At 42.2% G+C, this 27,881-nt stretch overlaps 1 protein-coding gene across 3 annotated transcripts; it reads right to left on the minus strand.

Annotated features, from left to right (window-relative positions):
* On the minus strand, positions 1 to 27,530 carry TBC1D24 (TBC1 domain family member 24). 3 transcript variants are annotated; one of them, XM_082064577.1, is made up of 9 exons: positions 27,430 to 27,478; positions 25,636 to 25,759; positions 16,483 to 17,517; positions 14,263 to 14,280; positions 9,824 to 9,982; positions 8,793 to 8,856; positions 6,629 to 6,724; positions 5,963 to 6,197; positions 1 to 4,485 (listed from the first exon to the last, which is right to left on the minus strand). In XM_082064577.1, exons 3-9 carry the CDS (start codon positions 17,439 to 17,441, stop codon positions 4,331 to 4,333), a joined length of 1,686 nt encoding a protein of 561 aa, XP_081920703.1. In that variant the 5' UTR covers positions 17,442 to 17,517; positions 25,636 to 25,759; positions 27,430 to 27,478; the 3' UTR covers positions 1 to 4,330. The 3 variants fall into 3 exon arrangements, with proteins under 3 accessions (XP_081920703.1, XP_081920704.1, XP_081920705.1); XM_082064578.1 differs by lacking the exon at positions 27,430 to 27,478 and adding an exon at positions 25,984 to 26,222; XM_082064579.1 differs by lacking the exon at positions 14,263 to 14,280 and having other exon boundaries at positions 27,472 to 27,530.
* Between the last annotated feature and the right edge of the window lie 351 nt (positions 27,531 to 27,881).

Raw genomic sequence — 27,881 nt, forward strand, 5'->3', positions numbered from 1 at the left:
TCTCCACAGTCAAAAACACCTTTTAATATAATCCAAGATTCTGCACAGTGACAAAAATGCCATCAATATAGGGCAGCAATTCCGATGGTAGGGTAGGAAACCAATTCAGCAGCACATCACAGTCATCCGAAGAAAAACATCAACCCAAATAACACACACACACTCATCTCAGCTATGAATAGTCTGAAATTCACGACATGGAGCTTGCAGAAAGGCATCCCAGCATTAACTGCCAGGCGTCCAAACCTCCAGTCTGCCCAAGAAGCGGGTGTCAGTCACAGGAGCTGAGCTGTCCCAGCACCGCGGCTGCAGGTCAGCTCGTGGTCCCCACTGGTCGTGGCCCTGGTGTGGTCAGTGGGCACCAGAGCTCACTCCCCAGCAAACAGAGGACGGATTTCCAAGGACAAAGCACATAATTTCAACACACACACACACGAATAGCAGTTGATTAGCCTGCAAGTGTCAGCCCTCCATGGGTAAACATAGATCTGTATTGGCATGAAGTTTAACTCTTTAAAGAGCTGTACTGCCTGTCCCTCCAATTTGCCTTCAGTTATCCCAACAGAGAGGAAATGGGTTATTTTCCCCCTTCCATTTGTTAATTGGCCTCTATTAATAAGAGACCGATTAATGTGCTTCATCAGAAAAGGGAGTGTGTGGAAGTGCACGATCTGTAGGAATGACGGCTTCTGGGTCCAGCAATGAAGTCTGGCCAGCCTGGTTACCAGCTGGAAAAAGGTCTGTGGCCTGGAAACAGCTTAGATGCCATTTACAATAAATTCACATTTCCAATGTCAGGAGTTTCTACCCTTTTCTGCCTTCAAGAGGCTATCACAAAGCAGAACAGCTTCACAGGAAAGCAAACATGCTCTTGAAGAACCCTGGTAGCTGATGCCTGGACTCCAGCTCCACACCAAACATTGGACCAAGGACACTGGCACCAGCTGTCATTGCTGCCAGTGGGATGACAATCAAGGACCACAAACTACATCAACAGCTCTTCAGTTGCAATGTAACCAAAACACTTCACAGCTGCAGTACTTCAGATAACTTTAACTTTCTGATAAGGTGCCATTGTAGTCGTTGTCTTAAAAACCAGCCTGTGATCTCCACCTCAAGAGTTTTGCATGTAAAACAAACTGTTGACTTAATTACCTGAACTTTGATATACACTTGGTCAACAACAACCACCAACTACACAGATTAAAAAAAAGCCTCTTCACTACTGCAAAGAAGACCAAGTGAAGGTGTCACAACCATAACAAGAATTACACATAAGGATTTGCACATGAAAAGGAACATTCATTTTTACTGAACAAAAGGATTGCGTAAACCTGACACAGCATTGTCCATTTCCTCTTGCTAGATGATTGCAGCCTCTTGCTTATTCAGGCTTTTTGCATTTAAAGCACACACGCTAGTCCCTGCAGGATGTCTGCAGCAGGGTATTGCTGTGTCTAACTAAACCCCTCCCTGCAACATGCGCCTGGAGATGGCAACGAATATGAATAGTCAGCAGGAGGAAGATCACCCGTTAACCCTTTACCCCCTGCCGTCATTTGCAGACCCATCCAGGTCACGACTCAAATTGCTCTGGGTGCAGCGTGAGCTCCACACGCCCCCACACCAGCTGTGAACGCACAGACAGAGCAGCTGGGGACACCGCCAGCCACCCAGCATCACCTCTTACGGTAAAAGTGAAGATTCACCTTCAGTCCCATGCGACAGACTGGCTGGCTGCCCAGATCAGCTACCAAAATCAGGTCTTTTGTGGACCTTGGCTGCCGGGAGGGCCAGAATCTGTGCTCATCTGGCCCAAGAAAAGCTGAGCTGAGGCCTGTGACTGACACCTGAGAGACACTTGAGACTCAGATGCCTAAACCTCACTGATTTTCAGTCCCGCTCCTCGTATTCTCACACCAATATCCTATGATGAATTTCTGAGCAACTGTGAATTACTTCTGATTTCAAACACGCGAATCCTTGTGCACCAAGAACACAGCAGGGAAAGGATCAGCGTTTCTTGGATATGGCTTAAGACATGGCAGAGTACTCAGGTTTCACTGACACAGTTGTGTCTGCCAGGGATGGGGAGTGAGAAAATCACTTCACTGCCAGCTGCGGGAAAGATTTTGCAGATAAAACCTATTCATTCTGAGTGTAATACTAAAGTACCACAAATCCTGCCAACACACAGCTTGAGGGAATTTCTGACCTTAACAAGCTGAAAATTAATGCTATTGTGTTTTATTTTTTTTTCAAGGGCACCTCAGACAAGCTCGAAAGAGAGGAGATATGGACAAAACTGAAATCCCACTTGCATTTAAGAGAACCTACTGAATGGGATACATTATTTTAGTGATTTCTTTTGTCTGAGGAAGCCTGTGGGATACTGGCAAGTGCAAAGTGATGCAGCTAGCTTTAAAAAAAATAATAGGAGGCAACATCAGGCAGCATTTGTAAATAGCCAGGTATGACTGTTCAAATTCCTCCCCATCAAAATACATAAGTATAATTGAATTATATGTTCCCTTCCCGTCCAATCAAGCTTGTGGTAAACCTATGAAAAGACAGCTGGACAGAACTCACTGAGTGGGAAGTGAGAAAGAAAGAGAGGCCCAGTGCTGACTCTCAAACAGGTTGAAATATAATTGCAAATATAAATGGTGCAAAACTGTTATGTATGAAGTCTAATATTTCAAAGAGTTATTTTGACAAAAATTCAAAATGGCACCTTCAGAAGCAAATCACACTTTAACCAAGTTTGTTCATGTATTTTGCAAGAGGCAACATTTTACCAAGACACGTGGTATTTTCATTGCTGGCGAGCAAAACAAGCCAACATTACCAACAAGACTCACACCTGTGACCTCTGAATATTAACATGACCCTGTCCAGCCTGAGATTTTATCACTAGAAATTTTTAATTTTTCCTTTTAATGAACTTCAAGTCTAAGTAACAATAACATTTCCCCCACTCCAAAGCAACTTTTTAGACTGAACTGGTGAAAAAGCCCAGCAATTCCTCTTTTCCCCCATTTTACCTGTTGTGGTAAATCCTACCAGCTCTGAAGCTTTGAGAGCATCCCATCATATGCTCTGGACTATCCACTGATGTTTATGTACTTGTGCTTCATGTGGGAGAAGTTCTACAGCAGATACTGCAAATTTCAGATAAAGACACTGGGCATTTGCCTCCAGATATCACTTGCCACAAGGCAAGTTTGCAGAGAACTGTTTGAATTCTCGGGAACAAGCAGAAGCCTCGCTGCATCGTCCAAACCCTCCCAGAACACTGCTAGCACAAGAGCATTGCCTTTTTCAGGATCTCACCACTGGAAGACTCATGATATGGAGAAACAGTGTCACCTAGAGTTCTCCTGGGAAACTCCTCCACTCCCAGAATAATATTACATAGAATATTTCACTGCCACTTCATTTACTTGTTGCAAGAGCATTAAGCTTCTGTATCGCAATGGCTAATTCCCCAAACACATAGTGATATCAGCACAGTTATTCTCAGATTTAAAGCTCAATTTCGGCTTCCAGGAAAGACAAAGAAATGGGAAGTTTCTGAGCACTTCATATATGCTCTGGCTTTCAGCTGCCTGAAACATGAGTCAGTTTGAAGTCATTATACTGATATGGAGTAGGAATGTAAACAAAATCAAGCCTTTGAGATATTGTTGTCCAGTTTGGATGCCTTCCTCAGAGGCAGACTCCTCCAACAGATGCAACTGGAATGTGTCAAGAGTTCAGGAACAAGGAGAAGGATAACTAGGGGCATCCATAACTTATGAAATGGTACTGATAGTAACTCACAATTTGTCTGCATGATGTCAGCTTACAGCAGGCCAATGATTTTATGAACTACTGCTCTATGTGAAATCTGAGGTCATCAGTGTTCCCTGTGAGCAGACATTTGATGTTACTGGCTCAAGTCAGATCCCGGTGCCAGTGGCACGCAGCTCCCGAGCACACCTCAGCCAGCTCTGCGCCTCTGAGGAATCGCATCAAACTGCAAACCTATCCTGCAATACAGTCTTGTGTGCATGTAGGATGGTTTGAAATCATTACACTATTGTTTTTACCTAACTACAGGACCTGAATCCAGATCTCAAGAGGTAAAGAGCTAAGGAGTTAATCAGATAAATTATTTCATCTTCACCTCTCTTAAATAAAAGTAAACAACTAGGCCCTGCATTCAAGTAATACTATAATCAAAAACACAGAGCCCAGCAGAAATTGCGTTCCAACTTGGCTCCTGCATCAGCATTTCCCTTGGGAATCCTAAGAAAATTGAAAAACTAGTTGATTAATGATAGTCATGTCAACCATTCATGGCGTCCTTGAAGCCCCACACCTCCAAGACAGAGATTTGGAAGCTTTCAGAGCACAATGGCTGATTATTGAAAGTATTGCAGTGGCTGGTTCTTCCGTGGTTCAGATCTGCGTCGAGGTAAAGAGCCTGGCCATCACCACCTCCTGCCAAGAGACAAACACAAGTGTAAGGGTGTCTCTGCATTTCTTAGCATGGAAACTGCTATATATATCTACATTTTTCTAATTTTTAAAAAAGGACTTAAGTGTTTTTCTCATGGGAACAACTGGAAGCCCTACATGATGTTGGCTTGCTGTCACTAGGTGTAACAGGGTAAGATCGAATGCATAGCTTTTAGAAAACACAATCAGAACAGAATGATTTTTTTTTTTTTTTAATTTAAAAAAAACAGTAATGCAAGTCAGCAAGAACAAGAAGCCTGACTCCAATGCTTGCATTTCAGATTTGTTTTTCAGTGCTGGAGGATCCTTGAAGCTACCAAACACATATTTTCCTTGTAGTAAAAAAAACAACCCCAAAGAATTCTATTCACAATCAAAAATCAAAGCTGAGAGAAGAACAAGATCAATAAGTTACAGCACTGGTTTGGTCTTCTAAATCATATAAAACACATCAGAATTAAAAGCCCGTGGATCTATGCCAAGATGCAGCGAGCTCTCAGTCAGAGAATGCAGTGAAGTGAAATAAGTTTAGACAGAAGTGCATTAGGAAAACAAAAAGGACAATTTTCCAGTGGCTTATAGAGCAACTATTTAAGACTAGCTACCAAAAACATCTGAAAAATCAAAAGGGTGGCAATTCAGTCTACAGCTGGAATTGTGTACAACATTCATTTCTATATATATAATACCCAAGCTTGTATTTCTCTTATCACTACCAATAGTGTAATATATGGTACATATAAGTGACTCTCTTCACTAAGGCACATAGGAAGAGCTGGTGAAATATATGCTCAACAGTAAAGATCTCTGAAATATCTGTGATACATCATTAACAGCGATTCCTAATTCAGTTACGCACTGAAGCTCTCAGCAGCCCAGCTGATACTGGAGCAGCCCAACTTACCGCTGATAAAGCACATGCTGCTAAGTGGGAAACCAGCTGGCACTTGATGTTACAGGGGAAATGACCACGACCAATTGCTCTCCCAACAAGTGTCAAGCAAAGCTTTTTGGGAAAAGGATGGCTACAATTTGATACCTGTTCCTTGTAAATCCCACTTAAGTGATAGCTTTTCTAAGCAGGCTTTTGCCAACATCAGCAGCATGAGGGATCAAATAAAGTCCCAGGAGAATTAACATGTTTTATAGTTTATCCTGTGTTTCAAACACCTCAGTGCAAAGTATGATCCTCTTCAAGAACCATTTCTCATAATGAATTAGGCAGTATGAAGGTATGGTTATGCTTAAAGCTATGTGTTCCTATCTTACTCTAAAATCCTTGATATGCAAGTTTTCCCACAGAAAATTTTTGTTGGGTAATAATATCAGGCTTTGGCCACTTTTACCTCTAACTCTAGTGATACTGAAATACATACACATCAAATATAGGTGACTGTTTTATCTAAGGTGGATAGGAAGAACTAGTAGGATATATGCTCAAATACTCACACTGACTTACCTATAATGATGCATTCGCTGCTGCCAGCCATGAACATGGAGGCTGTTTTGGAAGGCAAGTTGAAGTGCCGAGCTGATAAGAAAGGAGAAAGGCGAGATGAGATGTCTGATGTGACACTCCTGGAAGAGAGGCTGCCGGCAGCTCGTGAGGCGTGATTTTCTGGCTCCGAACCAGTTGTGGCCAGTTCCGGGTGTTTTATGATCACCCACTCGTAGCGTTCCACTTCTGGCTGCAGCTGCACAGGGGCAGAGAAGAGCAAAACGTCAGTCAGGGCACACGCACTTCGCAGGGAGCTCCGCACAGCAAACAACACTCAGACCTCTCAGACTCCACCTGCACGAGCAGTAGTAAAGTATGGATCAAACTGTCTTTTAGGGCAGATGTCATTTTATTTCTTTATACTTTTGCTTTTTAGGTGATTGAAGAAATGATGTAGTGTTGTCTGAGTTACCTTATTACATCATCTAAGAAAATATTCTGCACAAAGGGAGAAAAAGGCTTACCACAAAACTGAAGAGTAAAATTTTCTCCACATTAATAGTTCAGTAGACTTTATAAACTAGGATAGCATATAATCCAGCCTCGTCAAGTAGAAGCAAATAGTTACTCATGCCAGCAAAACACTTCTGCATTACTATTGTGTAGCAACAATACAATTTTACTCACCCTAAAAACAAAGCACTCCCCAGTTCCAAAGAAACTCAGCTTGCTCCCGCCTCGCCTGCGCTGGCCCCAGTCGGTTGACAGATAAGCACCACAGACCTAGTGCAAAAAGCATGGTCAGGCTTCCCATTGAAGGACAAAGTGTGTTAAGATAATTGATACCAACATTTCAGTGGCCAGAACTCAAGGTTTTATTTTGGTCTGATTTTCAAAATCTATATCAGTGAATGAAGGCAGCACAAGTACTTACATCTAAAGATAGATTTAAACTGCTTTAATCCACTGGTGGGTACCCTTAAATCCCAATTTCACATCTCTGAGGCCTTAAAGGAGAAACGTTCCAAGATAACTCCAGGTACTAAACCACAAATCACTCCAAACTTGTACAGCCCAACTTTCACTTCCTCATTTTGGCATCCGAAGCAACAACTTTGTCACGAGTTACAATATGAGAAGTTCTGCCTGAACATTTCCTGGTCATCAACAGTAGCCTCGGAGTCTTTCTCCATTTCAAACTGTAGGTTAAAATCAGCTTAGCTAAGCCAATGCTGAGCTAGCTCAGATATTTAAAGCAGCCTATTCAAACAGCATGGAGTTCACCAGTTTCCAATAAAGGAAAATGTAGTCTTAGAGGGCTGAGCTTTTCTGTTTGCACCAGAAGAATTTCTCACTACCAGCAACAAGCTTCCTTGCCAAGTGCACACAGACCAAACAATGAAGCTCTAAGAATGGAATGAAAGCAACTCTGCTTTTTTTTTTTTTTCCCCCAGAAACATTGTTTAAACAGAATTGTTCTAAGGTACATTTGCTGTTTAGCCTCCACTAGTGTTACAAGCAGAGCTCCTATGACACAATTACTGTAGAGCAGTTTTATCATAGAAATTATCCACATAAACAAAAAGATGGCACAGAACTCTGATCTGATATGGCCAAAGTGCATGTGAGCCACAAAATAAGAAAGCAAATTTTCTTATTTCTAAAACTTAACAGTAGATATATGAATGAAGGATGAATATAATCCTTTGCAAAAAGCCAAAACAAACAAAAAACCAAAACCAAAATCCACAGCCACCAAACAAGAAAGCCCACACTTTTCTCCTATTTCTTTGTTTGGATTTTTTTTTTAGGGTAAGAAACAAACCATGCCGTAAAAACCAGCATCACTTAGGAAGCTGGACTTTGTGGCATGCTCCAAGACAAGCAAAATAATAAATACTTTTCTTTCTTCTCTTTAGATACCATGAGCACTCTATAAGCCATCTGCATGTCAATGCAGGCCTGGGGTGGGCAGAAACCATACCCAGAACCATGCAACAGCCGGGAGCGCGGGCATTAGGTAGATGCAAATACAAGTAGAAAGGGGCTTGTTTCATGGGCAGTCATCCTGCAGGAACATAAGCTGAAATGTAAGCACACAGACTGCAATAACAGCTTAAAACTGTACACAGAATATTTAGAAGTCATGCACAGTGACGCAGACAACCAACGCTCCTCACAGGAAGCACCTGTGTGTGTCCTCCTTTGGAGCCTCTGGGAAGCTTTCTTGTTTTATGCATTATTTTTTTTAAACAAGCATGAGATAAAGCTAATGCTTCTGTTTTCACACAATGTTGTCCAATACTGTCAGGCACAGTAGAGCAGAGAACCAACATTCATTAGATAAGGCAGCTGTGTGCTCTACTCCAGAGGTTCTTATAACTTTTTTTTTTTGCCAAACAAGAAAAAGATGAAGCTAAAGCTTTTATTATTTCCACATTATGTAGTCTAATTTTATTCATACCATTCTCTCCTCATATCCTAGAGAAAATGAAAATATCTTCTATGAATCATGAGTTTCTTAACATAGCTCCCCAGCCTTTCCCTTTGACTCTGCAATCGAAGGGTCTGTCCAAGGGCTCAAGGAGTTACTCTAGTCCATCACCCCACATTACTTACAGGAGAAATAAGCTGACCAAGACCAAGTTTACAAGTTCTACTAAAAATGCGTAGCCCCATAACCAACAAATGGAACCATTTAAAGCATGCATTATTAAAAACAAAAACAAAGAGGCAAACCCCAAGCAATTTTAGGTCACTCAATTCTCCATCATAAACAGTCATATGTTATAATACAGCATCACTTCACTGGTTAATACTTAATGTCATCAGTGCCTTTCACCTCACTCACCTCTTTTGCTGTGGTTTTGATGAGGAGAAGAGTTGGTTCATACCCCTCACTGCGAGAATAGAACCTGAAGTACAGAGCACACAAAAATGAGCACTCAACTGCACCAGCTGCAGGGCTCTTCCTCCTTAACATCAGGCACCACCTCCTCCAACTGACAGCTCAGCGAAAAAGACATCTGAAGACTAAGCATATTCTATAAATGCTTTCCACAGCCCATTGTAAATAACAGAGTTGAGTGCAAACAAATATTATCCAGCAGCTCTTCTCTGCTCAGTTCTGTGTACAGTTGTTTAGGCCTTTGCAGAATAGCTAGAAGACTAGCTATCACAACAGTGGCATTTTAGAGCATTTTGAATTGAGACAACCTAAAGGAATTCGTGTCCTGAGGACTGATGTCTGTGTCTGAAGAGCTTTCAGTTTACATAGAAAATAGTTACGATGCATTTTCATATTTTCATTGCTTGCTTCTGCTTTTCTTCATAGACACATGGTGCTGGGACAGCAGACCACTCCCCACCTCAGTAGCTCAACGGCAGACCTTAAAGTCATTATTAGGAGCTGTAGGATTTTAGTCTCATGTGTCAAGTTTAAGGAGAACTCATGTCTTGTTTATTCCACTTTTAAAATTACCTATGAATCTGATTGTTGTTATCTCCCGTTTCCAGCTCCCTTATTCTTTGGATCAGTTTGAATGTGGTTATCTACCAAAAGAGCCTGCAGAGCAGCCTGAGGTAAACCATTCACACCCACTGTGGAAACACCCAGTCTCAGACCAGCATATTCTGTGAACTGATGCAGGTTGGACTCTTCCAGTTAGTCTTGGACAGTTTAAAACGGCTTGCCATGTTCTAACATATGAAGTATCCTGGTCAAATGTTGTAGCCAATTGGAATTTGTCACATTTACATCCCATGACTAATAGTATTTTTCAGATCAAGTTCTGACTAGGCATGGCCTTGCTGTCATTCCAGTGAACAGTTCACCAGTTGCTCTTTTTTGCCCTACAGTAAAGTGCGGAAGGTGTTCCTTACCTGCTCAGACTACAGCCGTGTTCCAAGGTGGTGAAAAGCAAGAGGGGCTGGCAAAGTGCAAATCGCTCTGGGATCCATGACCAGATATCTCGCATCTCTTTCACACTGACAATTTCAGACTTGAAGTTCTCAGCGTGAACTGCTAAGTGCACATTCTGCCTGGGAAATACAATACAGAACATTGAGAACAAATAATTTAACAACACCACAAGTTTCAAATTACTGGTTAGTAACATGCGAAAACAGCAGAACAATAAAAGATCCTCATGAATATGCCATTGTCCAAAGCTCCAGCCCATGGGGTTAGAAGGCCATGACTTAGTGAAGATAATAAACTATTGCAGCTGAACATAATCCTTGAGAGGTAGCGACCTGACCTCGCTGAAATACCTGGAGCAATTCCTCTACACGTCAGCTGTAGCCTGTACCTTCATTTATAGAGGACATAATGGTGAGCCAGCTAGGATGACCATGACCTTAAACAGATCAAATTATATTCGCTGTTTGAGACAGTCTCACTGGTGCTAGTATTTCATCAAATCATTTTGGTTGGAAGAGACTCTCAAGATCATTGAGTCCAACCGTTTAAGTGTAGAGAAGAGAATACCTAAAGAAGCAGCCAGGATCTGAAAGGAACAGGTAGTACTTTATCTTGCTCTGAGGTCCTGCCTGTAGCATGGAATTAGAGGATCCCTAAAACCCTCCAAAATTTTAGAGGAATCAGTACTACCAGGCTAAGCAATTTTAATCCAAGGCAAATATTTGAAGCTTTTGGAAAGTTCCACCCCTTGGAAACATGTAATTACCAATGGCTTCCACTTCATTAAAAAGCAAAGAAGTTCCTAGGCTCATGGTTACAAAGAGAGCCTGAAAACACGAAGGAACACTAGATACTTACATTGGAAAGCAAACCCTCATACCCCCCAGAGGGATCTGATAAAATTATGACAACTGATTCACGGCTTTTAAACATATTATTATTATTAATAATAATGAACCTTCATTTCTCAGATTAAATAAGCACACAAACTTGAAGCCGGAAGATCAAACAAGAATTACTGCATCTGTGGCTGATGTTAGAGACTTAAAAGGCAAGGGTGACAGCCAGCTATATGGTGGAAGTGACATATGAACTTACACAAGATACTAAACTACTGGGTAGCCATTAGTTAAATGAAGCTTTAAGCGGTTTGCTTTGCATGCAAGGGTTCACTTGCAAGTATTTGTACTACCCCCCCCCCCCTTTTTTTTGACAATTACACATTTATTTCCTCTCAGTTTCATGGAACATAAAGTACCTTGATGCTACATATCTGCACATATCTGAGCTTAGCTCGCTCCCTAAAACACACAAACTATACTTCAATAAATACTTTTCTTGCTTGTAGCATCAAGAAATCAGCAGCATTTTTGTAGCTGCCTTAGTACCAGCACTTCTAATGAAGTGACTCCTTAGGTCACTTGAAAAAATAAACAAAACTGCTTCCTTTAGCAAAATAAACCAAATCACTGCTTGCTTCACTACCCTGCATTATTTAATTAGCAAGAAACTTGTATGGACACCTATTTAAGCAAGCTGCAAGTATAGGTTTTAACACTTACAGTATCACTGACCAGGACATAATTTGTGCTTTTGAACACATCAAGCTGACAGACAGGAGAGATCAACTGAAGCAAAGTATGAGCTGAGACTTGAACCCACATCTTCCTAATCTTACTTTGGGTCTCAGCCCTCCGTGTCCTGCCTGGCACTTTAAAATATACCATAGAATGTCCTGAGTTGGAATGGACCCACAAGGATCATCAAGTCCAACTCCTGTTCCCGCATATGATAACCCCACAGTTCACACCATGGTCTGCAGCTAAAGAGTGGTGACACTACAGCACAGAGCTGAGAAACAAAGCCTTGGTTTCAGTTAATCAGAAATTAGATTTTTCTCACATTCAATGAATTAAAAAATATTCAGGGAAGCCAACTAGTTAATCACAGTGAATTTCTGGAGAAAAAGTACTGATGACGAATAGGCTTAGATTTAGTAGTAAATATCAAAAGAGTTTTAAAGTTGTGAAACCTCAAACAAGAGAGACTCTTATTTGTAAGCTTGGTCTGTACATTTTTCACACTTACGTGATCTGTTCAGGCAACTAAACTTAAGCACTTGTTCCTAAAAAGCTCTCAGCCTCAGTGTACCTTTTCTTCTGCCTTGGTTCCTCCTCCTGGCTACTGTGAACTGCTGATTTGAAGACTTTCCTACCCAGATGCCACTCAAACCATGTCCAGCAGTACTGACAGTAACACATCACTTCCAGTATCCTGTGTCTTCCTACAACTTTTCCACAGAGTTTACAAACAGATCTTTCTGGTTTACAGGAAAGCATTCACCATTGTATTGGCCATTTAAAACAATCCCAGGCATGCTTGCTCCGGTGCCTTGAATATCAAGGTGCATCATTTTATATTTAATGTCACTATTAATTTAGTAAAACCTAGACCAGAGCTTGGCTGAAGGATTTGAAAGAAAACGACCTGATATTTCCACATTATAAATCACAGCTGCAGGTCCTTAAGACTGAAACCCAACCCTGGATGTAGAGCAGGGTCAATCCTCAGCCTGCACCTACACCAAACCCAACTCAGCGCTGCTTTTTTGCAGGGGGGTTTGGAAAATTGCAACGAGAGGTGGAGGTGTCTAACCTTTCATTTGTGACAGTGTTTTCTAGTGACATTTAGCAGCATCTGCTTCAGCTGGTTTGTACTGGCTGATGAAAATTAAGTTTAGCCTTCACCATGCCAGAGGTTTTTCAGGGTTATCTGGCAAAAAAACAGCAGTTTGAGAGAACACTAGATTTGGACTGGCACTGAATTCAAGCCTACCACTAGAATGGAACAAATTAAGATCTACCCTGCATTAGTGTTTTTCTCACTTCTTCATGTTGGTTTATTGGGATTGACATCACAAATTTTCATTGGTTGCTGATGTTGGAAAGACATGCTCAACTGTTATTATCTCAAAGGAAAATAGATTTAAAGCACAATTTAAATGTTTAATAAATAAGCATATTTGCTATTTTCATAGGACTGTTGTTTTTACAGTTATATCGTTCATACAATGTGCTTCAGAGACCTCACAGTTCCTGAAGATAAAGCCAATGTCGAGGATGTGTGGCAGCAGCTGTCACAGTGGATCCGCTCCCTACGTATTCCGACACAACAAATATCACACTGTGAGATGGGACTCACTGAATTACATCTTCCTGCTATACTGTGTTCTGGTCTGCATTGTCTTAAAATCCATTATTATTTAAGTTACAGTATAAATGCATGCTAGAAGTGATATGTAGTTTCTCGGTCCATAAATGGCAATAAGCCATGAGGTGTATAAGCCTGAAACCCAATCCTGTGTTGAGATGTCAAGAGACACGCTGCATCCACCTAGGTCCCCTCAAACCCAAACGACATGGTTCCTAGCAGAAATCAAGGCTTTCTGCTGCTTTCAGAACATCGTAACTACAGAAGAATACACAGATGTTGAAGATTTGCTTGGCTGGAACTAACAACCTGCCAATTTATTAGAGGTAAAATACCACACAGGATATGATATGCAACATGCTTTCATAAGTCTCTTCAGGTGTTCTTTCAGACACAAAAACACGAGGAAATGAATTCCAACTTTGATTTTATAAATTAGTACAAATATTAGTGTGCATCACTCACTAAAGTTAACTCAGGGCACCTGCAACAAGGCCAGAAGATTCTCAAAGGCATTAATTTAAACCTATACAGATGTGCTACTTAATACTCACAGGGCAGTCTTTCTCCTTTCCAAGTTCTCTGCTTATCAGGTATCACAATCCACTGGGGTTTGTTCTTTAAGATTTGCTTTTCAGGCCAAGACTTGATGAATGACTTCATTAACTATTAATGCTATATGGCTGAGTAACTCTGACCTCCTTGACACAGGAAAATAGTTTGTCTTCTTGCCTTCAAAAAGCCCTACCTACTTAAAAATAAATATAATCTGGTATGAATAGAGACAAGTCACTTTTAGGCGTGTGCCAAGTTGGGTTCAGTCCAACATCTTTCCAATTAACTGCGGAATGCTTGCAAAGCAGAAAAAAAGTTGAGTATGTCTGACATCTACTGCAATGGCATACAGCAGGTTTGGATGTGGAACGACACCTAACAGTTCTGAAGACATGTTACATGAGATGCTTTTAAAAAAACAACCAAACATTTTTTCTTCCAGCACAGAGAGGACTTACATCCCATGATTATGCTTTTCCATTCTTTGCAGGTGCTTTGAACTAACTTTGCAAGAGTGTATTCAGGAGATGCTACACAGCAGTTGGATGTTATAATTGCTGCCCTGCTTGGAAAAATAACCAGTCTGAGACAGGAGAAACCAGCAAAGAGCAAAGATTCAAGTGTTTTAACCTACCTTTTGGGAGATGCAACACTGCAAGCAGGAGGGGAGCAGTGGGTGTGGAATTGACAAAAGGAGAACGTACAAGAAGACAAAAAAAAGACAGAAGAGATCAATGATTTCCTACATCTGTGACAAAGTGAATGAAAGGAGCCTGGAGAGAAACGAAGTTAAGTTTGATTTGAATCACCAAGCATGAGAAAAGCAAATAAACAGACAGGCTAAAATATGTCCTTTTTTCCACCCCCCCTTTTTTTGCTACCTGCTTGTAGTTACCTGACTTGAAAATAACTCATCATCATCTCCTTGCACAGGCCAAACACACGTGGACAAGAGAACTCACATCCTAACAAAGACTGGAGAAAAGCTCCTGTCTCCAGCACCCACATCTGTCCACACGGGGATCCAGACTGAGCCAAGTTCACAGCAGCGCCCTGCCAGGGAAACTGAGAAGTGCCAATGTGCTTACAGAAACAGCCAAGAGAGGAGAAAGTTTTTCACTAGCAACTCTGTAACTACTGGCATTATTTGGGCATGAATTTACTGTATTTTGCTTTGAAGGCATCACTGTTGTTCTGAGCAAGAATATCTCTACAGCCTTTTTACTTTTTAATATATCAATTTGAAGCTCTCATTCTGTTGCTGAAGAATATACTCAGAAAAGATATTACAACTTTTCTGAGCCTCAGAACAAGAAGAAAAGATATACACCAGAAGACTTAATACTTCTGGTTGCAAGCCCCAGATACAATGGTCTGAACTCTACCTGATGTGACATTCCAGTGGCTAAAGGCCTTGAAATATCTGAGACTAACAGAACAGTCTCTTCCAAGATGTGTGCAAAATAAAGCACAAGCTAATTGTAAACCAAACTGTGAGTCTAAAAGTAAACGGTTGGAAAAGACTGGAGGGAACTTTACATGTATTGGGGCACATGAAAGAGGTTCAGCTAATGTTTAGATTATTTTATAGGCTGAAACTTGCTAAGTATATATTTCGGTACCATGGAATGATACCTGTTTGCAACTACTGTAACTAACTCAGCAACACAATTGGCTGCAAGATCTTAATACATCAGTAGCTGGTACGTTTTGATTTTTAAAGATTTAGAGAAAATGAAATACTGTCCCTCTAGAATACCGAGTTCTATACATCACACTTACTGACCCCAGTAGACTTCTAGAAGTCATCCTCCCTTCAGAGGTCAGGACAGCTGATAAAACTGTTCAATATTTAGATTTCAAAAGTGGTTGGGAGAAGTTTTCTGCAGTCACAGAGCACCTTAGGAGAAACAGAACATGTCTACGACATCAGTATTTACCTGCACATACATTTGCACTTGGCAAGATGCTAACTTTGTTTAGATTAATACATTGTTGCCTTTCCTATACACATGGAGAGATCTTTCAGCCAAGCTTTTTATTATTGTGGCTTTTATTATCACATTGGAGGAGGATTTCATTTACTAGTTTCACAGCTGACTCCTCCTCCATTTCTCAAAAGCAATTGTGATTATGCAATCACTTTTGGATTAGTATCCTTCCCCATTCTTTCATGGTTCTTTCAAAAAATAATTATTTCTAATAGTACACGAACCTATCACAAAATAGGTCAACTCCTACCTATGATTATTATACTCTTGACTTTCAGGAGGCTTGCAGTCAAATTAATTTTAAAAGTAACCTGTAAATAAGACTTATTTCTTCCTTGCTCTGTTAAAATAAATCCCTATTCAGGCAAAACCTTCCCAGCTGGGACAGTGTTTGCCTAATTACACTAAAGAAATTGCTGAATTCACAGTACTGGGCAGCATTAAATTGGCATTTTATACAAATTATCTCATATTCAAGAATAAATTTGCACATTTCTTTGGGTATTTTCTTCCAAGTAATTTATCAGTGTTTTTTTCCAGCTTTGCTAAAATGCCTTTTGGTTTAAAAACAGTTTGTGAAAGACAATACTTGCAATTAATATGTACCTGGAAAAAGTAATTCGAAATTAATCACTGAGAAAGCTTTGAGAAACTGCTTTGTTTCTCTTGTATCATAACATTGTTACACTTCTCATTACAGTCCCAGAAATGCTTCATTTCGGGGCTGCTGATTTTTTTTTTTTCTGCAGTGAAGAAAAAAAGAAATCAGCACAGATACCAGTATGTACCAGTAGAGCTTCCCCACCAGTCACCACTGAGTGCTCGTCATGCTGGGAAAACTCACAAGATCCCTCGGACCCTACCTTTTCTGTTTGACTGTGATGCCCTTCCGCTGCAAAGCCTTCTCGTTGGCTATCTGCAGAAGGTGGATCTCCTTCCGTGAGAGGAGGCGGATAGCAAAGGCTTTTTCTAGAAGCCTCTCCGGAGACACCGACTTGGCGATGTCCCTCACAAAAGCTCGGATGTCCTGCTGCACACTGTCAGACTCCATGGGCTGCCCAGCTCTGACTTTGCGAAAAAATTTCAGAAGAGCCAGCGCGACACGATAGAGAACTTTGTAGCCCTCCACCAGAAACACATCAAAGACCCGAGCAACGTAGGCCAATGGCAGTTCTCCGAAGAGCCACCGCTGCCAGTCTGAGTAGACCTCCAACACGTCCTCGGACACTGCCACCATCAGCTTGTGTGCTGCCTGACAGTACTTGTTCACCAGGTCACCAAAGGTCATGCACGAGGACTCAAAAGCTAAGAATGTCTGATCGATGAGCCGCTTAGATGGGTCATTGCAAGCCAGCATGCGACAAACCTGTTCAAAGCACTCTGCCTCATCTTTGCTGTAGTGGAGGAGCAAAGCTATGACGGAAGGCAGTGCTGGGCAAAACGATATGTCTGGGAACTGATTTGCAATGCACAATATGATCTTCCTGACTGCGCCGATGCCTTCAGCATTCAAGCAGTACGTGGGGACCAGGCTGTCATCCACAAACTCTGGCAGTGGAAGGGAGCTACTGTTACGTTTTCCAACGATCTTCACAACTATGTCCCGGTACACGTTTGCATCTGGGGTCACTGTGCGGCATGGGATATTGCTAATTAGCTTGTGGTATGCTTTGGCTCTCAGAGAGTGGTTCTTGGCCCAGTAGCCCTGCCGGGCCAGCTGCTTGAGCTCCTGGAACTCCGTGCAGGTTAGCTCCTTCTCATCCTGGCTCTGGACAGTAACATCCATTTTGTCCCAATCCACAAAGCGGTTGTATTCATCCATGGCTCCAGGAGAAGCATATCAGATAAATCACGAGAACTGAGACCTTATTTGGTCATTAAATGACCTCCAGCTTCTCCTGCAAAAGGAAAAGTAAAAAAAGAGGTTTGAATCTCCCATTTTCTTTACACACATACATTCAACTTTTTCCTGCAATGCCAAAACTGTTTTGTAAAGTAAAGAAAGTTAAAGATACACAGCTTTTTATTTTTAAGTCAAATTTTACTTCCATTCTGTCAATAATTCATAGCATTTAGCAATGGCCAGCCAAGAGGCTGATTCTGGAGACATCTTCACAGGAGTTAATCTCCCTAACTGAAGGTTCAAACTGAAGCATGGGCCTTTACGTTTACTTCTCACTTACAGAACAGAAGCCTCTCACTTCAAAAATATCCATTACAAAGCATTTCATTTGCAGTCTCTCTTCCTAATTCTCTGGGGGAGCAACTGTTATTTTTACTAGAAGGATGCAGTCGCACAAGCAGCTTACACTGTTCTAAGACTGTGATGCCAGTGACAAGAGATGCCGACCCCCTGCTAGCCCTGGCCAGAGTTCTTAGCCATTTCTTCATGCTGTACTAGCATTCATGTGGCCACACAACCCTGAGATTAGCTTGTTAATCTGGTACAGTTTTTCTTTTCCATTGGGTAAGCAAGATGCACAGCTGTATGGTCAGCCAGATCAACGTTGGTGCCGGAATAAAGATGAGCGCAGGACAGAACCATCCCTTCAGATGGCAGTACAGGCTCACGTCATCTTAAAACAGCTTCATGAAGCTGCTTCTTAATTCTCTTGAGTACCACACCAGACTTCTAGTCCTGACCGTGCACACACTTTTATGATCAAACACCCTCTAGAGGGCCCGCTCTCACCAGCACTGCGAGATTTTAAAAACACACAGACCACCGCAACAGCACCAGCAGCTCAAAGATCAGGTTCTGGCCTCTAGTTCCTCAAACCACACGTTTACATGACCTACCAGTTGATTCCAGCATTAAAGTACATCTGTGGCCCAGCAGACAGCATGACTGCAACCACTAATGGCCACACCTGAATCAGCTTTGATCAAGTCAGTGCAAAGCTAGAAGGGGAGATAGAATAAAACGCACTAATGACAGCAGGTTTGCCCAGCGTTGAAACGTTTCTGCCACTGTGTCCTCAGTGCCAGATTAAAGTCAGGAAGCCCTTGATGCTGCGCATTCTGCAAAGGCTGATAATCCCTATAAAATGCAACAGGCTTATAAAACTGTTTTGTACAATTAAGATATTATGTAGCAAGGTTAAATCAACAAAAACAGTTACTGAAATGCTTCCAAAGAACCTTAGTCACTCCTGTGTTAACAGACTGGAGAATGCATGGAACTTGACATTTATCAGCACAGTCTTGGTCTTTCCTACAACAGGTACACTAAAATGATTTGAAACTCACAAAGTACAGGGTGTTTCAAAAAGATGGACCCAATTTCAAAGCTACAGGGATTTCAAATTGGGTCCACCTTTTTGAAACACCCTGTAGATCCACCATCAAAACAGACAACTCATCCTCCCTACTTCACTACAGGAAATTAAAGCAAATATTTTGCCTCAAGTAGACAGAAGTTTGTAGACACACAACTAGCATTAGCTTGGACAGCCATACTTTTAATTCAGATAGTTTTAGATTCCGACTAAATATTAATGTGGGTATTTTGGAATCACATGCTGAAACTCCAAAATTGAACTTTTAAAAGGTTGGGAGCAACACAGAGAAGCCTTTCGGAGAAAGATCTTGGATGGTTCTTCTCTACCAAATATTTTCTTCAGTTCTTTTTTTAAGAAGATTCTTTTTGAGTCATCTTTGTACAATGTAATAGCAACACAGAAACGCTGACCTTTTCTTTTTGTTGTATTCTTCCACATCTGAAACTAATTCTCAGACTGTAATTAAAAGAGGCAACATAGTGTCCTGACTTCTGTTCTGAAAGCGAGATATCCTGCAGTGTTCGAAAAAGATCCCTCTCGGTGTGATCTGAGAGCCTGTCTTCTGGACATGTAAGACAGTAAAGGTAGGATACCATTTTTCTGTCATTTTCTACCTAGGAATTGTAGAGAAACTCGTCTTTAATTCAAACCCAAGAACAAGATCCTTGTGGAGAAGGTAAGTTTAATCCTGTGTAGCAGTGATGAAAGCAAGGAGAGATGAACCATTCTGTTCATGGTCACTCCAGTATAGAAACTAATACTATCCTGTGCTTGCTGGAGTCTCCACTATGCAACAGCTTCCACCGTCTGCCGTCATCCCTTGGGAGCTGCTTACATTTATGTTAGAGAGGGTTAAGTAAATGTCCATCATATGAGGCAGCTTCTAAGATACTCAGACTTATATCTCCACTGTTGTTTTTCCTGTAAACTTTCTTGTCCTTCCTCCTTACTCTTTCCTTTCTTATTTTCTGTCATTCAGAAACAGCAGCATATTTAGAAGTTACATCAAACAGTCACTTTTTTCCCTCCAGAAGTTACTGCCCATTCCAGAAACTAATGAATTTATGAGTATGTGCTCCTCAGCAAGCTCACTGATGTCCACAGCTAGAGAATGGAAAGTCAGACCGCCAGAACTTTTGATTTGAGCTTACAGCCTTATACATACTTTGGCTGGGATAAATCTGCTGGGTCTGCAGGTAGGTCTGCCTGCTTGTGCTTTTCAAACCTCTAGATGCTGCAAGAAAAAATGACAGCAAATCAAATTGGCATTGCCAAGGTTGCCAGAGCATGACCAGCTCTGAACTGTGCTTGCAAAACCAACAGAATTAGCGTGCTTCAGTGTAATGGTGCATAGCTCCTGACACTGTGCCAACAGCTACTGTAAGCCAGCAGGCCTTGAATGGGGAGTATTTACTTGCCAAAGGAGAAGAGCTCGAGAAATCTCAGGAACATTCCAGCCAGCCTTCATCTCCTCCTCCCACTCCTTCCAAAACTTCCTCCATCCCTCCCTCCCCCTGGGAAAGTTGTCTTTCTGCTGGCAACCATGCAAAGAGCAACATTTAACCTTGAGCTGGTGGGAACAGGAGGCACAAGCTGCCTGTGTTCAGCAGCAAAGGGTGAGCTGGTCGGAACTGCGTCCTGCCCGTCTCTCCTCCCGCAAGGGAGCAGGCAGGCAGTGCGGGCTGCTGAACTTGGACGGACCGAAGGCTGGGGTGTCAGTTAAGGAGTGAAAACAGAGGATGGCTGCGTAAGAGTGCGTGTCTGCATCAAAGTCCCATCTTCACCTAAGCCTGAGTTCACCTAAACTAGCTTTAACATAGAAAGAAGGGGTCAGACACAGGCAGAAGAGAAAAATAACATTCTGGAATGAAATGTCTTTATAAAGATACAGTTAAAGGCAGCCATTTAAACCTCCTCATTGCAATAAACCTCTTTGCCTCTTGCTGAGGTAACTTCGGAGAAGTATCATGTTGTGGTAAGTATCCTCTAACTGGATGTGGGGACAATGGCGTGGGTCAGCACCTGAGCCACAAAGAACTGAAATGCATTCAGGTATCTCTTAGAACAGAACTTAAGGGGGTTGTAAAAATTAGTAAAAAATTACATTACTTATAACAATGACAAAGCTTGGAAGTTATGTATAATTTACCTTATTTAAGGGGAAGCAGTTGTTACCCTTTCTAACCAGACTGAGTTTTACACAAGAGTAGGAATTACACAGAAGAACAGAACAAGGAGAAAAAGCTTTTTTCTTAGTAATTGCCACACAATTTTGAGATCATTAGATCTATTAGTTTATAAGGGACCTCTTCAGTTAAGTGCAATATATTAAAAAAAAAACAAACCCAAACCAAAAAACAACAACAACAAAACCCAAACAAAAACACAAAACTAAACCCCAACCAAATCACACAAGTGAGAAATGGAACTAGAAAAACCTATATTGAAGATATACCAAAAATGGCTGCAGAACAGGCAAAATAATTTTCAAGGTTAAGTTTAAACTATGAGGCAAGCAAGTAATCATTACAATTCAAAACCATGGAATAACCGTGGTAACTGGAACTGGCACCATTTCAAATCAGTGAGTAATTTTTTAGGAAATATTTAGCTTGTTAGTCTAGCCACATTTTCCATGCTATTATCTTAGATCTTCCCGTTGTCGTTTGGGCTACTTTCAGAAGACAGCTGAAAACTGCGCTGCATTTGTATAAAATATACAGCAGTGAAGCCAGGTGTGACAGTCAAAGGTCCCACACTGCCTCTGCAGAAAAATTCTATGAAACTGCCTAAAAAACATCAGCAGGAAAACAGAAGAATTAAATTATGACCTACCTTCATTAAGGAGAAGATAAAGCTACAATTTTACTAAGGATAACATGGCTAGGGACTTCTTTTTTACTTCCAAAATGCAGGAATTAGCAAATTGAATTGCCTGAAGTACAACTAACCCAGAGGACAATAATTTCTTTCAAATCCAGAGTACATGCAGTACTCCACAGTAGTGAAATATTTACATTCTAAACTTTAAAAAAAAAATTCTAACTTTGGTTAAAACCTAAGATTATGTGGTTTAATATCGCTTTTAATAAACCAAAAGTTTCCTAAAAAAAAAAAAATCCGAACTATATAATTAAACGTTGTCCCCTATTCCATTTAGGTATTCTTGCAACTTCATGTTCTGAAAGTTTGACTATAGATTAATAGCTTAACTTAGACAGGTCATTCAAATCTAGTGTAGCTGCTCTATAACAAGAACCCCAAACTTTGAAAATAACATTTTTCATCTTAACCATGGACAGTTACAATACTTTTGATTCAGCTATTTACTAGGTACTGCACAGATACAGCTAGATACTGACGACCAAAATTTTGCCATGTGTTTTTATAATGTGCTAACGGAAATCAAATATTTTCTTCTGCTGCTCTGCAAATCAAGACTAATGCTAAAGTCCCAGACCTGAAGCATATTGTTTGCTGGTCATACTGTTGTGTAGTGCTGTTGCCAGGGAAAAGACCCATACTTACTCTCCCTCATAACCTTGTTGAACTAACCCGTGCAGAAGGCACATGAGCAGATAACGAGAACTGCTTCTGCAAGACTCCCAGCTATTAGTTCTCGTCACAGCAAGGGAAAATCAAACTCACAGTTCCGAGATGATTTCCCATCCTTGAGGAATACTCAGTCATGTCTGAGATGTTTGCTTCATGCACCACAGAATGTGACAGAGGACAAAGCAAGACCGTAATAGCGCCAGAATACAAGACAACCAGCAGACAGTTGCTGTCCTCCTCCAGTACATCCTGCAGTTTTCCCCATGCCCAGACTTCCAGCAGCGTACTGCACCGTGACATCTTTGCTACGGGGATCTGCAGACAAGACCGGCCACCAGAGTGCCAGCCCCACTTCCCCCAACACCTGAGCAGAGCATGTTTTGTCATGTATACAGCTTCAGGTACTTCCCATGCCAGACGCCACTGAGGAAGATGGATGCATTAGAGTCAAAATTAAGCACTCAATTTAGCACTAAAACCAGTTGAACACAACTAGTTCGTCTTGTGTAGGAGAGCAATTTGGACCATGTTAATGCATTCTGGAGTGATGATCCCTTACGGTAGAGCACACAGAGTTCGATGGATGCTTTAACGAGGTTAAATGGTGTTCGATCTCTTTATGATTTGCCCCAAGCACTGTGTAGAGCACAAGCTGGGCTCCAGGAATACAATGTTTTAATACTAGTTTACCAATAACAACAGGGGATTAGCTGCTCCTTGCTGGTTTTTGGTATTCTTTCGGGACAAAGTCTAGAAATGTCTCACTTTCCTGAGTAACTGATACAGACCTGATATAAGAGTACACTAAAGGGTAAATCATTGCAGCTGTCTAGAGGATTTCTCTGGGGATGTCACCATTGCATATGAAGCAGAATCACAGAAGGTTTGTCCTAGAATCCCATGCATTCATTCTTAGGAAAGTACTATTCCCTTCTTAAACAGGGTCTTCAAATTACTGTGATTAATCTGTCATGTACGCTATTACGGTGAAAAGTTCAGATACACAATGAGCTCTTCACTGCTGGCCAGACAAATGACAGTAGTTGTATTTAGGAGAATGTGTATGCCTTACATCAACAAGCACCCCAACAGAGAGCAGCACCCCCTCCTTCCCATCCCCTGCCCTGGGATGACACAGGCACTTCTAACGCTCAGTCACTGTTGATACTGTGAGCTGTTCTGATCATTAACCTATCATGGATGCACAAATAAACACGCAAAAAAACAAACAAGATGAAAGTCTGGAAAAAAGAAATGGTTAACGTTTCCAAAAAGGATGAAAAAGGCTAAAGAACAGAGATTGTAAGAGGATAGTGGATGGTAAATGTAATCAAAGACGTACAGCAGGAGCTTTCTGTCCTGCCTAAGTCATAAAAAACCCCAAGGAACAACTAGTAAAATAAAGACAAGAATTCTTTTCCCCCCCAAAACCAAAGGAAAACTGCATTTAAGCAGCAAAACTCTTTTGCACAATGTATTAAAAATGAACAATTTAATACAAGTATCAGCCAAAGTAGTGCAGAAAAATGAATACATTTTTCCTACTATATTGACCGTGTTTTCCTTCTGGTTTCTTCCAAATTGTAAGAATGAAAAAATCCCTCTGATTGTGCCAATTGTTATTCTTCTCTTTGTTTCAAAACCTGAAGTAACTGGAAACAGGTCTCCCTTCAACAGCAAACTCTGGCTCTGATAAAAATCTTACACTGAACATGCAATCTGCAGTCTTAAATTTTTTTTTCAAATTTTTCTTTTTTTTTTTTTTTTAGAACGCCAGCTCTGCAGTTTACAGTATTTAGATCCCCAGTTCTGAAACAAAAATAACTATATTCTGAAGACATGCAATGGAGCATGGGTTTAGATCAGCTGACCTGCTGAAGGTTGATATCCCAGGCCCTTGTCCTATTAGGTAGAAAAGTTTGAACCAATCTGATGAACATTATTTTTCTTTTCACGCAAATGATACTCAGCTTAGTAGACTGGACTAGATGATCTCTTGAGGTCCCTTTCAATCCCTAACCTTCTGTGATCTTGAAATACCCCAGTTCTAGCTTACTGCAAAATACAGTCATTACAACCTTATGTATGAGTCATTTCTCCCTTCAGCTGTTTTCCCCTGAAAAACATAACAAAAGAATCCAGCATTGGCATAGCCACACCAAAGTTACACCTATTTGCTAATGTTATGTAGCTGCATACACTCCAAGCACAATTAAGCATGCTCATTAATACAGACATGAGATTTCTTCTGAGTCTCTGTACTGAGACAGTGGGAATCAAAAACACCTGGTCTTTTGCCACTTGACTAAAAGCTCAGGTAATTGTCCTGTAACTTCAGAAATTTAAGCAAGAGGAGAACAAATAAGATACGGTAAAGCCCGATAGTGTGAACACCGCACATACAAGCACTTTCATATATTAATCTTAGAGAATTTAAACCAGTTGATTCCATAGCTGAACATCTCTAGCATGTGCTCCCACCAATACACACGGACTCCAAGCAAGTCAATCATTAATATAGTGCAATTAGGTCTATTTTTATATCAGAAAGGTCGTGTGACTGCCTGGTCAAGTACAAAATGAGTCAACAGCTAAAGTCCAGCATTATTGAGACAAACTCTATCGCACATTTCCCCCTCAAGTCGCACACCATGCAAATGTGTTAGAATATTGCAACTGAACCTGCCAACAAAGGCATCTCCAAATGAGCAGACATTTAAAAGAAATTTTAGTTCTTTAGTTCTCAGTCACAATTCAAGGTTATGTATAGATGGAATACAAATAGCTATTTCCTTTATCTATTTTGAGTGTTCACATATATATATCTATATATATCTATATATATCTGCTTTCCAACATGCATCCATGCAGCTTAACAAAAGATGTTCTAATTGCCTCTCCAACATAACAGGCAGGGCAGGGTGTATTTGAAAGAGCTATTATAGAGGAACAGCAAGGACTATACTCATGGTCTGTTGCCAATAATTTGCTTGCCACTAACTCTATCCAGCTTCAGCACTGAAGCAGAGGCACTTAGGTTCTAAACAAATGCCAGGGTAGTATTATCAGATTGCAGTCACCTTGGTGTTGGAAATGGTGAGAGACATGTGCAGTGTGAACTAGTTTGCTTTGCTTGCTTGTCTTACATTTATAGACAGGGTAATTTTAGTGCAGGAATACCTTTTTTTTTCCTCCAGTTTTCTTTCAAGTCCAAATGACAAGGCTGATCGGGGAAGGAGGCTCTTTCAGGCTCTCAAATTAACAGAATGAAGAAGTAAAGACAACCAAGGGAAGAAAACAAAGGCTGCAATAAAAGGAGAGAGCAGGGATGAGCAGAGGTGCTTAAACACGTGACAGGGCTGCAGATAGCCTGTTAGAAACATTTACTTGGCAGCATTTAATTATTAACAGCAAAAATGAGAAGCAGAAAGCTGCTTCCCCTTGCGTTCAAATTCTAGCTGCAGAAACACCCACAAACTTTCAAATATTAATGACAGAAAAGACATCCAGTACAAAGATTTCCAATACCTAATTATTGTGCAATACTATCCACAGCCATTTAGCAAATTACAAAGGACAAGTATCATGTATTGCTTGGCAGTAACAGGAGCTAACATAAAATGTTGCTGGAGTCCTTGGATTTATCAATGCTGTTTCTGCAAAGTAAATAACTATTTTAGAGAGAAGTCTTTTGCAACATGGTCTAATTGCTAGCAATTGCACAAAGAAGGAAATTCTAACAACAGGAAACTTCCTTTTCTGGCAATACAGAGCCCTAGATGTGATCCATGTCATTTCTGTGCTCTGGGTTTTCCTGGATGCTCTGAGAATCCTACTGGAATTTCCTGTAAGACAGAAAAGCTTTCAGATTCTCCAGCTTCGCATAGGAACTAGACATAAAAAACTCAAGGTTTTAAGATAATACAGTTCAATACAGAACCACCCACTTCACTTTCATCACAGCACCTGCAAGATCTCATCCCTCCTGCTGCCCTCAGACACCACCTGGAGTAGGAGGCAACTAAACATCCTGCAATCACTTGGTTATTTGCTCTCCTGTTTACAAGCCCAGGAAGGCTAAGGAACATTTTGGCAAGTTCTAGTGGGTGCCCTAAATCTGGTGTTCTGTCGGGTAACATCCTGGCAGCCTCAACACCCCAACAGCAACTGTCCACTTAAAGATGTGCTGTATAAACACATATAGGTTTCAGAGAGCAATTCTTAGATAAAGACCAACATGAAAATCAACTCCAAACAAAATTTTACTTTCATGATAGAAACTTTAAAATATTAAAGGAAGAAGCTGCAAAACACAAGCTTTGGGTTTAGAGAGCTCTTCATGTGAATAAAATCTGCCCCTTGCATTGCGATCAGCTGCCAGAATAGGTGGAAACTGTGAGCATCTGGGTGGGCATCACCAGCAACCAGAGGATCCGCCTTTGCCTCATCCCCCGATCTTGACACATTTTGCAGAAAAATGAAGTGTAACGGCCGTGAGCATTGACCTGCGCATCCATGCCCAGGGGCGCCCACAAGCCGTTTAAACGCCTTCGAGAGTCTCCGCGCACTGGACCCAACCAAAAGCCTAATTCTAATAAACCCCCGGCCTCCCAAGGCCAGTGGGACACCGGCAGCTCCCGGAGGTGCCCCCGGTGACACCGCGGCCACCAGAGCTCGGGGAAACCACGGCTCCGGGCCGCGTCCCGACCCTCCCCCGGCAGCTCCTCCCCGGGCACGGCCAGCGCCCCCCGGCCCGGCACTGGGAGCGAGTCCCGGCGCGGCGCCCCCGAAGGGGGCCCGGTGAAGGCCGGGCTCGGGACAGGCCCCCTCCCCTCCCCGTCCCGCCCGGCCGCGAAGGCGCCGCCGTGGCCCCAGCGCGCGGCACCGAATTCCGCACCCCTCCACCCCCAACCGGCTCCCGGTGCCGGAGGAGCCGCACCCGCCGCATCCCGGCGGCGCCGGGGCCGCCCTTACCTCCGCCGGGGCCGCCCTTACCTCCGCCGGGGCCGCCCTTACCTCCGCCAGGCCGCCTCCGGCGGGACCGGGGGAACCCAGCGGCCGCCGCGCGCATGCGCAAAGTGCGCGACGGCAGCGGCGGGACGGGCGTGCGCATGCGCTCCGCCGGGCGGCGCCGGCACGTGCGGCGGCGTCTGCGGCGTTGAGGCCGAGCGGGCGGCGGTGAGAGGGGCCGGGCGGGGCCGCGGGGGAGCGGGGCGGGCCGGGCCGGGCCGGGGAGGGCTGTGAAGGGTCGGAGTGGCGGTGAGGGCTGGCAGGGACCGGCGAGGCTTCGAGGTGTCAGGGCCCTGCAGGGGGTCAGGGCACTGTGACAGATGATGGGGGCTGTGAGGGGTCAGGGCAGTGAGGGCGATGCCGAGGGGCTGAGCCGGGTGAAGGGGCCGTGCAGGGTGAGGAGGCCTCGGGCTTGT

The sequence above is a fragment of the Streptopelia decaocto genome, assembly GCF_964273445.1.
Source record: "Streptopelia decaocto genome assembly, chromosome: 13".
NCBI classification, from domain to species: Eukaryota; Metazoa; Chordata; class Aves; order Columbiformes; family Columbidae; genus Streptopelia; species Streptopelia decaocto.

Coding starts and splice junctions, on each gene's coding strand:
- TBC1D24 (XM_082064577.1), bottom strand. CDS start 17,441: ATGGATGAATACAACCGCTTTGTGGATTGGGACAAAATGGATGTTACT. Junction 8,857..9,823: donor CACGGCTGTAGTCTGAGCAG/GTAAGGAACACC, acceptor TCTGTACTTCAG/GTTCTATTCTCGCAGTGAGG. Junction 6,198..6,628: donor GGGAGTGCTTTGTTTTTAGG/GTGAGTAAAATT, acceptor GCCCCTGTGCAG/CTGCAGCCAGAAGTGGAACG.